At 32.9% G+C, this 13,688-nt stretch overlaps 1 protein-coding gene across 1 annotated transcript; it reads left to right on the forward strand.

The window, feature by feature from the left end:
* The first annotated feature begins 1,232 nt into the window (after nucleotides 1-1,232).
* LOC145278303 (uncharacterized) lies at nucleotides 1,233-11,227 on the forward strand. Its single transcript, XM_080130596.1, has 3 exons — nucleotides 1,233-1,438; nucleotides 2,637-2,785; nucleotides 10,825-11,227. Exons 2-3 carry the CDS (start codon nucleotides 2,679-2,681, stop codon nucleotides 11,129-11,131), a joined length of 414 nt encoding a protein of 137 aa, XP_079986722.1. The 5' UTR covers nucleotides 1,233-1,438; nucleotides 2,637-2,678; the 3' UTR covers nucleotides 11,132-11,227.
* Nucleotides 11,228-13,688: the final 2,461 nt, after the last annotated feature.

Raw genomic sequence — 13,688 nt, forward strand, 5'->3', positions numbered from 1 at the left:
TGTTAATCCCATGGCAGACAAAATAAACTGTAAAAGAAAGAAACATGCAGGTGTATTTTGAAAAGTACCATGAATAAATGCCTTTCATTTCAACTGACAAAGCTGAGTCTAGTTTCTTTTTGTTTTGTTTTGTTACTTTGCAACTGTTTTGGATACTACGTGTGGTGGATCCAAGTGTTAAAATGTAATGACACCTAAGATTAGAAGAAATACCAGAAGGCAGTCTTGTCCTTGATTTTATCTTGTTTTAAATGTTCTTTTGCGTATTTCTATCCCTACCAACCTCCCCCGCTGATGAAATTGTAAATAAATTAATGATTCAACTCTATGAATATTTTAAATAAATTAGACCATAGAGTAAATGTGGTATTATGGTGATTACAATTATGAGTATGATGGATAACTGAACGATATTGCCAGCATGTATAGGTATATGAGTATGGCTAATTAATAATAGTTGGTGGAAGACCAGCAGACTCCCACTGCTCCAATTTCATGTCCTTGTGCCATTTTGTATTAAAATGTAATGACACCGTTTAAGATTAACGAACGCGTTACATCATGTGTTGCTGTGACATCATGTAAAACAATCTCGCTTCACTCTCGTCTGGCTTTAATTTCAGTCCTACAAAATATGTTGACACATTTCTCCTGAGAATCCCGACTAGTTTAGATGAAGTTCGGATAAATAAAAACATGATGATGAATAGCACGATCTTCATATGATGCTTTCTCTTGTGGTAATACTTAGATGTGGATGAGTTTATACAGGTAGAGTATAGTAAATTTCCAGTAAATTTCCACATAAGATTCACAATTAAGTAGTGTCATTTTCCAATTAGAAGTTAAGTTACATGCTCACGCAATGACGTCACATAGACAGGAAGTTGCTAAGCTGACGTGGCGAATGGGTGGAGAGGTTCTGTCACTTTTGACTGAATCATCGAAAGAGACAAGAAAATAGCAGTAAGTTCCTCCTCCATGGGGCAAAGAGTTGAAAACATTATGCGTATATGTGTAGGCTATAAAAAGATTTTTAAAACTCAATTGGATTTTTTTTATTAATGTTTCAACTGTTATTGCAGAGAAGAAAACGGGACAGAAAATGGATTGTTCAGCTGATACTTGGCCATTGCGATTACAGAAATTTGACCAACCGATTCTGCCAACAAAATTGACATGCATTCCAGCTATGCTGCAGATCTCTATTTGATGCCGTGACTATTCTGTATTTAATAATAATCCAAAGAAAATAATAAACGTTTGAGGTGGGTGGGTGTATCGTGTATGCCCTTCTTTTAATAAACTGTTTTTTTGTCATTCAGATCTGGAGTTAGCTGCCCTTGTTGGGGAAACTCTAAGAAAGGCGACAACGAGTCAAGATGAAGAAATTGCCCATTTGAAATGTCTAGTCGAAGAAAGAAACGAGGAACTCCAGGTAAAAACAAAAAACTTTACAAAGCATCATTTTCAGAGGTACTTTTAAGACAGTAGCAACACTGCAACTTTAAAATTGAAACCGTTTGAATAACATTTAAAAAAATATTAAATTTAAAAATTGCTTAAAATCAATTTGTGTAAACATTCGAAATCGCAGTTATTTATGAAACGTGAACACATGATCTCATGGGAACCAGTGTGTAAGCGTGATTATAACCGTTCGTGAATTTTGGTAGAAAATTACATGTCCGTCGTCTAGATTGACCTTTAGTAAGGATCTCTTTGTCAGCCATCTTTATCTGGTTTGATGAATGACGTCATCATTTCATCACTTCGTTATCCCGTATTTCTGTTTTAATGGATGACATCATCTTTTAGAGATTCAACTTCTTTTTAATGGATACCGTAACAAAGCAGTTACATCATCTAGTGTGCATGGGGACAAGCAAGATCCAAGTTTTAGTGTGTCATATATATATATATATATATATATATATATATATATATATCCATCCATCCTAGCAGGGGTACCTGCTGTTTACCTAGTTAGTATGGGATAGCACCATATGCAACATCATATTAAGGGGAATTTACTCTAACAGCAACCTTTGTTTTCAACTAGATGTCTTACCCATTGAGTTATTCAGAGATGTTAAATCTCTAAAACTAATTAGAAATACATAAATTTCATGATCTAACATGTTAGAAAAGTATCTTTGGCTTCTTTAAGGGTCAACTAGAGGCCCAAAACTACTTCCATAATCTATCAGATAAATACATAAGGTATCTGGCCTCGGGCTAAGATCCGAGTGTAGTATATGTTCTGATGCTACATTTAAGTTCATTTCTCTTTAGTCAATGTAGGGGAAACCCTTCTATACTATATACTATATAAGAAGACAATTTGTATTTTTGCAACTGCCAAAGTGCCTCTTTCTGGGGAGCTGGTATTCTCCCACATTAAAAACGACCTTGTGTCACATTGTTTTCGTGTGGAAGCAAATAATTACCATGTATTAATAAATTTCTTATTACTTACTCGTTGATATATACGTAATTATTGCTTAAAAGTAAAAAAAAAAACATTTGTTAATAAAATAAATTAGAAGCAGGTGTTCTTAGCATGATCCACAATAACCCTAAAACTTCATTTATCGTTTGCATTTATGCGTACCATTTGCCTTACGTTTTAACAGAAACAAAGGAAGCGTTGTCCAAGTTTCGCATCTTTGGAATCGATGTACTTCCAACCAATGACAGAGACTAGTAATCAGATAGACTTTCTGAGAAGTCTGAATGAAGAGAGCATGGCGAAGATACAGAAATATCGGACTTCGATAAAATGGTAAGAAAGGAGTTTTGAATATGAAAATTTCAAACAATTCCAATAGCAGCATCGGTAATATAACCTATTCTGCTATAGCAAGCTGTATAGGGAATATATATATATATATATATATATATATATATATATATATATATATATATATATATATATATATATATATACATGGTGTACTGTCATTGTTATCTTCTTTTTTTTTTTTTAATTCAATTTTCACCCCAAACAAGGCACAGTGCCACTTTGAAGCAGGGAGCTACTATCAGGGACTTAATTAGCGGGGTCATTATGAAGGGAGATGAGTAGAAAGATGTTTGTTAACATTACACTTGAACTTCTGCACATCATTGCAGTTGGGAAAGCAGAATCCTGGAAGGGAGTTCCAAAGACCCGCAGTTCTGGGGAAGAAACTATTGGAGTAAAAGGCTTTCTTGCACCTAGGGATCTCTACTGTAAAGGGATGAAACTTAGTAGCTTGTCGGGTTTGTCGGGTGTAGTTACGTCGGGAGGTACAAGTGTTTGCAGTTCGTCAGAGCATTCACTATTAAAGTATTTGTAGAACAGGCAGAGGGATGCAACATCTCGTCGATGGGACAGAGGCTGAAGCCTAGATGACAGTTCAGGACCTATCAGGTTGGCGACTCTCTTTTGAATCCTGTCCACGAGCGAGAGACAAGCAGCAGATGCACCAGCTCAGATGTGACAACAGTACTCCATACATGGGCGAATGGTTGCCTTATAGAGGTATAGGATACTGTCAGGCGTAAGTAGTTTTCTAGCACGGTAGAGGGAGCCAACCTTCCTTGCAGCAGCCTTGGCAATGCTCTCAATGTATCTATTCCAGTTCATATTCCCTGTAAACGTTAGGCCGAGGAGTTTAAAAGAAGTACTTTCAGGTAATGTGTTCTTGGCCATTGCTATTGGTGGTAGAGAATGTTTCGTGTAGTTATTGAAGGAAACAAGCTTAGTCTTAGCAGCATTGAATGTGACCAACCATTTTGTCCCCATTCCACTACGGATTGGAGGTCATCCTCTAGTGTTTCTGCCATTTCCTTGGATATGTGTTCATTTGTTTTCCCCTCATATCTGTTATAGAGAGTGGTGTCATCGGCAAATATACCCATCTCCGAAACAATTTTATCAGGGAGATCGTTTATGAATATCAGGAATAATAGAGGTCCAAGGATAGACCCCTGAGGTACTCCCGCATTTATGTCATATTGTTTAGATGTACGACCATCGAGGACAACTTTGATTTTTCTATTACTTAAGAAGGATTTAATTACATTATGAATTCTTCCAGTGATTCCATATGATCTAATTTTCCTTAGAAGACCATCGTGCCATACCCTGTCAAAAGCCTTACATATATCGAGGGCCACCGCTCTACCCTCCCCTGTTTTATCCAATGAACGGTATATACGTTCAGAAACTACAGTTAAGATATCTGCTGTTGAACGGGCTTGCCTGAATCCATATTGTTTGTCAGTCAGGAGTTTAGCAGCTGTTAGGTGCTGGACTAGGGCTTGATTAACTAAGGACTCAAATATTTTGGCGAAAAGCGGGAGGAGGCTAATGGGGCGATAATTTAGTGGGTCAGTTCTTTCACCAGAATTCTTGAAGACTGGTACCACAGAGGCGGTTTTCCATTCGTTAAGGCAATATTATAAAATCACGTAATTATAAAATAATATATTATAAAATCACGAATTCTTTTTCACACCCACAGCGATTTTAAAACAATTAGTAAAAGAAAAGCGGCAGGTAAAAAACACAACAGCAAAAGAAAAAAAAATACCAAGATATCTTTCGGTTGACGCTTTTCAAGGCAGACGTCGACAACGAGGAGGATATTGATTAAAAACGTGGCCAAAGGACTATAAATAAGTATCCAGAGTAAAAAACAAAGACAAGAAAAGGGAGAGAAGAGACATTCTTAACGTACACTCATAAGTTCTAAAGTGTGGGTGTACTCTTTTTGTTTGCACAAAGACAGTTGTTGTTAGTTCATAACAACCGACTCGAGAATTTTAGATGAGTTTGCGAAAAAACTCTGCAAAACAAAATGCCTCATCAGAGTACTCTTTATGGCCTTGGGATAAATTATTTAGCTTTAAAGGCAACGATTTTATCCGGCATACATTTTTCAATAGTGTGTAAACAGGACGTTTTTTTCAAGAACCCGAAACGTTTTTACTTTTAAAGGCAGCGATTTTTCACTCTATACAATTTTCAGTCGTGTAAAGATGACCATCGGACGAAAGGATCCCAGTTACTTTGTAGCTTTGCATCCAGTTTAGTGTTAGAGCAAATCAGCAAAACCCAATGTACTAATGTTTTGATCGGATTTATTTTTCAGAGTAGAACGAATTCCAGCTGATATTTTGACCTGTAAAAATAGGTTTTCTGTATATGCCGGCAATGAAATCAAATATTTGATCTTTCGGCAAGATCGAGTTATTCCCCTTACCATGTATACTATACATCAATGCTGAGTGAAGTAAATTTAAATGTCGTAAAAAAAACAATTCGGCCACCGTACGGGATGTACATATGACAAATGAATTTAGGAAAACTCGTCCCCGGAAAACTCGTGCCTTTTTGCTAGATAGGAATATTACAGGAAAAAGGGCTGTCCCCTTTTTCTGTAAGTAAGAACTTTAGATAAATGAAAATGGGATTAGGATAGACCGAGATTCGAACTTTGTAAGCAAGGTTCAGAAATAGATTCAGAAAATGGAACGTCAGAATTTCGCATTGTTCAATTTCATATAAGAGTTTAGATGTTTGTTTGTAAAAAGAATTTAATTGTTCAATTCTTTTTATGAAAACCGAATTAAAAAGGGTCAGCTAGAGAAGAACAAACAATAGAAATTAAATATATTGAAAAATAGGTTAGTGAGAATTCTTTGTTGCAGAAGTGTGTGTGGAGAACGTGTCAACCAGGTGAGTTCGCTACGTGAGTTCATCACGTTTTGAACCACACATGTGACGTCATAGCAGAAAGGGAATTTCTCAATATATGCCAGGATTAGCAGATTAGAAAAGAGAGGCAGTCGAGTCCGGATCAAACAACCAGCAGAGTCGGTCGGACAGAGCTGACATGATGAGAGGAGGGTCCCTTTAGAAGCGAAGGGAGAAAGGTTTAATCATGTAGTACGACTTTGAATTCCTTGACGTCATCATCATTCGACCGGTCGATCTGATAAAGAAGTTATGTTTTTGTAAAACTGTGTCGTGTCATCATTCAACAGAAAAGGGTAATGTGTGAAACATCCTTATATGAACTGTGTATGATCCCATCCTAAGTAATGTCTCTCCATCATAAGTAATGACTGTCCCCTCCTGTGTTAAAAGAACTGATCACCCTCTATCCTCTCTACCATATGTGTTAAGAAGAAGCACTCCAGAACGGTATAAATGTATCTTCCCCTCATCAATATGAATGTCCTCGTCCTATTTCTTAATATGAAACCTCCGGCTATAAACAGGAAAACTGGTACTTATTAAATAAATATCGATTGAAACACATTTTATGGCGGTTCTTGAAGAGGATATTGTATTTAAAAGAGAATACGCATCCTATAATATTTTAAATATTTTACTTGTTTACTGTTGTTTTGAAAAAATTAAATAGATTTTTCTAAGTTTTCGTTTTCTACCTAGCTTTGGTAGTTTTTGGTAGTTCAACATATTTTAAAGAGTTTATTTAATAAAATAAAAAAAAAACAAGTAATGCCAAGTGTTACTTTTGAACAAAAAATGTCTGACATGAGATAATCACGTCTTAGGAGTCTCGATAATTGCTCAAAAATAGAAAATTAAAGAAAATACTGAGGTAGATATAGTTTTAAAACGAGCTCCCCCCTCCAAAAGAAAATAAATTAGTATATTTTTAGGTAATATCCAAGATCACTGCTCGGAAAAAAAAACAACCTACCGAAAGTGGATACGGTTGATTATGTAACGAAACCGAACGGAAGACACGAAAAGCGAAACCATATATTTATAAAAAAAAAAACATTTTAACATTTCTTGTGTTATTATGAAATAAACAAAAAAATAGAAAACACTTCTTGTATTATCAAATAATAAAACAATTTTAATTAGAAAACGTGGATTCTGCGTAAACAGTGTTTTTATTTAATGATTGCTCCCTCAAAGCGTATGCGCAAAAGGTTTTCTTTGGTTTATTTAATCACGAAAACTTTTTGAAGGTACTATTTGAGGCCAAAAAAAAAGTGGGGCGGTAAAGGCCTTGTTTGAATATTATGTAAAATAATTTAACAAAAAAAATGGAGAAAATAACTTTAAAAAATTAAAATAAAATAAAATAAAAAAACAGGCACGAAATAAAAGTATGAATCAAATCCCCCCCCCCCAAAAAAAAATTCAAAAATAAATACACGCGCGATTAAAAATAAACCCTGAGATATATACGAAGAAAGTGAAAGAAAACGCTTTGAGGGAGCAATCATTGAATAAAAACACTGTTTACGCAGGGTCCACGTTCCCCGTGAAGTACCGAAAAATTAATTTAGTTTTAACACATTTTGTGTTCACGAAACAACAAAAGGCACTTGTGCAGTATGAGGAAGATGGCTATCTTTTATTGGCATATTTCACTAAACTGTCACTAGATGGCGCTTCTCGGTAAAAAAAAATTTAAATTATTAATTTGTTGTTGACCCTTCAAAATCGCTTTAATAAAAAAAAATGTTTCATTTAAATTATTTATTTGTTCGCAAAAAAAAGAACCTATTTTACTTTACAAAAATGCAATATTGTTTTTATTTCAAAATTGCTTTATTAAAATTATATTTTCTTATGCAAACTTTTAAATAAATGTTTTTACAATTATATATTGATACATTTTTATACAATAAATGTTTTTACAATTATATATTGATACATTTTTATACAATAAATGTTTTTACAATTATATATTGATACATTTTTATACAATAAATGTTTTTACAATTATATATTGATACATTTTTATACAATAAATGTTTTTACAATTATATATTGATACATTTTTATACAATAAATGTTTTTATAATTATGTATTGATAAATTTTTATACAATAAATGTTTTTATAATTATATATTGATACATTTTTATACAATAAATGTTTTTACAATTATATATTGATACATTTTTATACAATAAATGTTTTTATAATTATATATTGATACATTTTTATACAATAAATGTTTTTATAATTATATATTGATACATTTTTATACAATAAATATTTTTACAATTATATATTGATACATTTTTATACAATAAATGTTTTTATAATTATATATTGATACATTTTTATACAATAAATGTTTGGGATTTCAAATATTTTTGTTCGGAAAAAAACATCTTGTTTGCTACATATTTGCCGCGTTATTTGACCAAGAAGAAATTGGAGGTATCGCCCGCTAACAATAACCGCCGTCTGCATACTACAGACCTGTCCCCGAAATGACTTTTAAATGATACCCTCCTCTCCCCATGTTAAGAATGGCTTTCGAAATAATAAGGTTATTATTTCAGCACAGTATGAAAAATACATAAGTACCGTGTTTTCTGTTTTGTTTCGTGATAACACAATTGTTTAAACTAAATTAATTCTTCTAAATATAATAATTGTTTTCGTTGATAACACGTAAGTGTTTTCTTTCTTTTATTTTTGTTTCGTAAAAACAGGTGTTAAAACTAAAATATTAAAAAAAATAAATATATGGTTTCGTTTTTCTTGTCTTGACTCCGTGATTAAGTTTATTTTTTTAAAACAAGATTTTGGGATGTGTATTTTCTTTTAAAGACAATATCTTCAAGAACGGTCATAAAATGTGTTTTCAATCGATATTTATTCTATAAGAAACCAGTTTTCCTACCAAGCAAAAAGGGGCGAGTTTTCCGAGTACCGACAAAAATATCATCCACATAACGTAAACAGCATACCGGTTTCGGCAATCAATCGAAAAATAATTACTCTTGAAATACAACAAAAATATTGGACAGACCTGGGCCAAAAGGAATCTGTAGTAGGAATATCAACGAGATAAAGCATGTGTTCTTTCTGACATTCACACATAAAAAGAAAAAAGAGAAAACGCGAGAAGTGTACCTGGTTTTATGCAAGAAGTTGTGAAGAACGTGATAAGCCCACGGGACTGGGCGAGATTTTAGGCGGATAAAATTGGCCTTCGGGCCAGGATCAAAGTGTAGTGTCTGTTCTGCAGATGCTGCACATAAGTTAATTGGTCCTTGGTCAATGTAGGGAAACCCTTCATACTGAGACAATTACAATTTTTTTGGATACTGCCAGAGTTCCCCCTTTTTACCCTCCCTTGTTTTAGGGGAGCTGGTTTAACCCACATTAAAAACGACCTTGTATCTAATTTGCTTTCGTGGGGAAGCAAATAAATGCATAAATACATAAAACAACCCGGCTTGGAAGGAAAAGAGGCAGTTTTTCGTTACGTCTTGCGTGTGTGGAAACGTTACGGTGAGTCGCAACTTTGCAGACAGACTTACTATTGCTATTCCATTAATTTGCTGAGACATGTTCTCGTAAATGCAGAATTGAACAGACTAAACCTTTGGGGTCAAGAAATATATCTTCAGGAAATGTGGGCTTAGCGAGAGAACGACCATGGGCATAAATCCCGATAGTTTTATCGAGAGGCACATTGGTGAACAAACTGGATGAACCATACGTACATAGATACCCAGTATCCACAGAGCGCCTTACTTCACAAATAAATTTTGCAAAGAAAAACGAATTAGGAATGTAGAGTCCACATAGATTCATTTTTTTTTTTTTTTTTTGCTATATACTTTTATTATTTTATAATGCCTTTAAACATATTTTGTGATATTCTTTTCGTATTTATAACCATTAAAAATTATAAATCATAAATTTTACAGTATCTTCTTGCTTGACTTATATTTTTTTTTTATTCTTACTCCTTTTTTCTTTATCTTTTCTTTTTTCTATACATTCTTTTTATCTCGAGTTTTTCGTATTCTTTTATCTTTTATCCGTTTCCCCTCTTTTCTCCCTTATATTTGCTTTCCTTCTGTATTCTTTACTAACAGGGAGACTCGATGTTGCCCGGGATCATTGTCATTGAAATCAACCTACTGCGGATTTTCTATGAAAAAAAAATTATATATATATATATATATATATATATATATATATAATGACTTGAATGAAAGTTTAAAATACAAAAGTCAAGTAGCATGCTTCAATTGTGTTCTAAATATAAACATTCATTTCGAACGCGCCCCTGTTATATCGAAGAACTTACTGTTGGTTGTATATTTCTGACCTTACTGCTTGTGCGGTGATGCGGCTTGAATTAGTTTAAAATGAAAAAGTTAAATATCATGGACAATTGTCCTTTAACCAGAAACATTCATTTCGAACGTGCCCTTGTTATAACTAAGAACCTACTATTGATTTTCTATGTTGGCTCTTTCTGCTTGTGTGGTAATAAAACTTCTCAAATGCCATTATAATGTTAGGCTGTGTAAGGTGTTAACTTTGATTCAAATCGCCTGTTCCTGCTTCCATCAGATTTTATAGATTATCGATGACTATTGAAAACATCCCGATACAAAACCTATCAAAGAACTCTGCCAGGTACATAAAGTACCTTCGAGTGAAATTTCATAAAACTCCATACGGAACGAAGTCGCACACGCACAGTTTCTTTTCTATTTTATATATTTTTGAACCAGATTTCAGAGTTCAAATTATATCATTTTAACACTTTTTCCAAATTTTTGTTTGCCAAGAAATGCTACGAATAGCATGGAATTTAATTTTCTATATTGATTTTATACGAGGTGAGTTTGTGTCTATCTTTCAATATTTTTGTATCATGTCTATTTATGCTAATGAATCCATATTTATCTGCTTATATATCTGTATCTATTTATGTCTACTCATAGTTATGTCTACCATATCTATCTACCTATGTCGGTATGTTTACAACTATCTCTGTCTTTTACTATTCTCTCATTCTCCCAGTTCCACCGACGACCAAGATAGTCTGTCCCAAGTGTTTCAGGACTTGAATACGAGCAAGAATGACGAGAAGCCTTCAAGCGACCATTGCATTTTCTGTATGTGCGCAGGCGAGAAAAATAACTTTGATCGTCTACAACGTGACCAGATGCAAAACCAACTAACTGATATGACAGCCAAGCAAGCCCGGATAAAAAATGAGTTGGACGGAACTATCGCTGAGATGGTAAATACTCAGAAGAAATTAAATTATTTATCTTTAGAGTTCAGTCGACAGGTAGCAATTGCCCAAGCCGCAAATAGGCTCTAATAAGTCGAAAGAGTGAGCCTGTGATTCTGATGAGCTGAGATACCCAAACGGTGATAATATTTTCTTGAAAAAGGAAAGAAGGAAAAAGATAGTATCAGCCTGATCAAACCTAATTATAAGTATTAAATGCCGTAAATGTCGACTCAAATTATATGGGAAATCTTTAGCGTTGTCTAGTAGCGCATGCTCAACGGACGATTAATCGGAATCAGAAAAATCGGATCTTTTTTTTTTTCCGATACGGAATCAAGAAAATTATAGCCTAATTTCTGGTTCCAAACCGATGATTTTTTTTTTTTTTACAATAAAAAAAAAATGAAACCAGCACAAATTGTTTTTATTAGAAGTTGTACATTTACAACATAAAACTGAGAAGGGCCACAGAATGGGTTATAAATCTCATTTACAGATTTAACATTGATTCACAGAGTAATTTATTTTATTTATTAGTCATATATCGAGAGATAACTTGCCTATTCTCTTTGTCAACTTTTCACTTATTCGCTAAATATCTAGATACCCCGATCCGATTGATTATTAAAAGGTTAAATGCTGTGGGCGGAGTTTTAAAAGTTCGTTGGCGCCAGCTGTATACTGACATTGTCTATCGTCTGCTTCTTGTGAAATAAATTAAGTTTTATGATGCTCATCTTTGGACGCAAGTGAAAAATATACATGAAAAGCTCCTATGAGTTTATCGAAATCTTGAATAATACATAGAGACTCGTCCACGGAAAACTCATTTTTTGGTATGTAGAAAACTAGTCAATTATTGAATAAATATCGATTAAAAACACATTTTATGACCGTTCTTGAAGGAGATATTGTTTTTAAGAGACTACACCACGATATTTTTTTTTTTTTTAATATTTTTATCTTTTTACTGTTCTTTTAAAAAAGATAAAATCAATTTACTAAGCGTTCGTTTTCTACCTAGCTGGCTAAGTTTTTAATAGTCTAACTTATTTGAAGCGTTTATTCAGTTTTAAAAAAATGGCCTTTTAAAAATATTTATACTCATTTAATGTTTTAAAAGGGGCAAAATCGAATTTTCTACCAAGTTGGCTAAGTTGTTTGTGGTTTAACTTATTTTAAAGTGAATTTTATTCACTAAAATCAAGTAGCGTCGAGTGTTACGTGAGAACAAGAAACAATATTCAACATGAGGGATCGCATCTTAGTCTTGATAATCGCTCAAAAATAAAAAAAATTAAAACACTGAGGGAGATTTAGTTTAATCTTCGATAAGTTGAACTATTTAAATTTGATAAGGTCAGTGAGTAAAACTGTTTCAGCAGAACGTAAATTTATACATTATTATTATCATCATAATATATATATATATATATATATATATATATATATATATATATATATATATATATATATATATATTAGGATAGCGTGTTATTTTCTGTGTCACGCTTACATCTGGGTCGTTTAATTGTTATGTACGCCCATTTCTTGCAAAACATAATTTTACTAAGAATTCTTCGTAAGTTTTAGTTTCGATTATAGCTGATGGTACTCAAGTCATTTAATTTTTTAATAAATAATTTTACTAAGAATTCTTCATAATTTTGGTTTCTGTTTCGATTATAGCTGATGGCACTTAAGTCATTTTTTTGTTTAATAATTTTACCAAGAATTCCCTATAAGTTTTGGTTTCAGTTTCGATTATAGCTAATGGCACTCCAATAATTTATTTTTAAAAATAATTTTATCAAGAATTCTTCGTAAGTCCTTGTTTTGGTTTCGATTATAGCTGAAGGAACTTAAGCTCTTTAGCTCTCTCACTAATCGATATATATATATATATATATATATATATATATATATATATATATATATATATATATATATAAAATAAAAATTATATTTAATTTATCATTTTTTTCTCTCTCTCTCCTTTTTTCCCCCTCTCTCCTTTTTCTTCCTAGATCTTTTTTATTTATAGTTATGTCTCGGAAGTAGAGTGAAAAGCACATCTTATTTTTCTTTTATTAATATTATTTTTCCCTTGTACACATGTTTGTGAATTATTCCATGGATTTCTGCCTTTGGATTATTATGGACCATCTTCTTCCAATTACCGGATTTCCTTGGATTTTACTTGTACAAATGGAAATTCTTTTAACTTTCTTGAAGTTTTACATTTGGATTTTACCGTCACTGGATTTTTTATCTTCCACCAGACTATCCATTCATGTGTAATCACCTTTTTCTTCACCATATTCCCTCTGCTTAACTTATTTTGTTTTCAAGTAAGATCTTTGACTTACTTGTTGTTTCATCAAATACTTCTGCATGCAAAATCCGATCCCGCATTTTGCTAATCCCTACCCTCTGATGAGAAGGGAGTATTTCTTCGAAACTCCGCGGATTAAGGACTATCCGTTTATCTAGTGTTTCCTTTTCAGATTAAATATATTTTTAACTCATTTCAAAGTGTTTTTTTTTAACATATTTTATTAACTGTTTGCTCGTATATATATATATGTGTGGGGGGGGGCGTGTGTGTTAGATTGTAATGGATTTTACGAATTTAGGAAAACTC

Source organism: Euprymna scolopes, chromosome 6 (genome assembly GCF_053919585.1).
Source record: "Euprymna scolopes isolate OS-2025 chromosome 6, ASM5391958v1, whole genome shotgun sequence".
In the NCBI taxonomy this organism is placed as follows: domain Eukaryota; kingdom Metazoa; phylum Mollusca; class Cephalopoda; order Sepiida; family Sepiolidae; genus Euprymna; species Euprymna scolopes.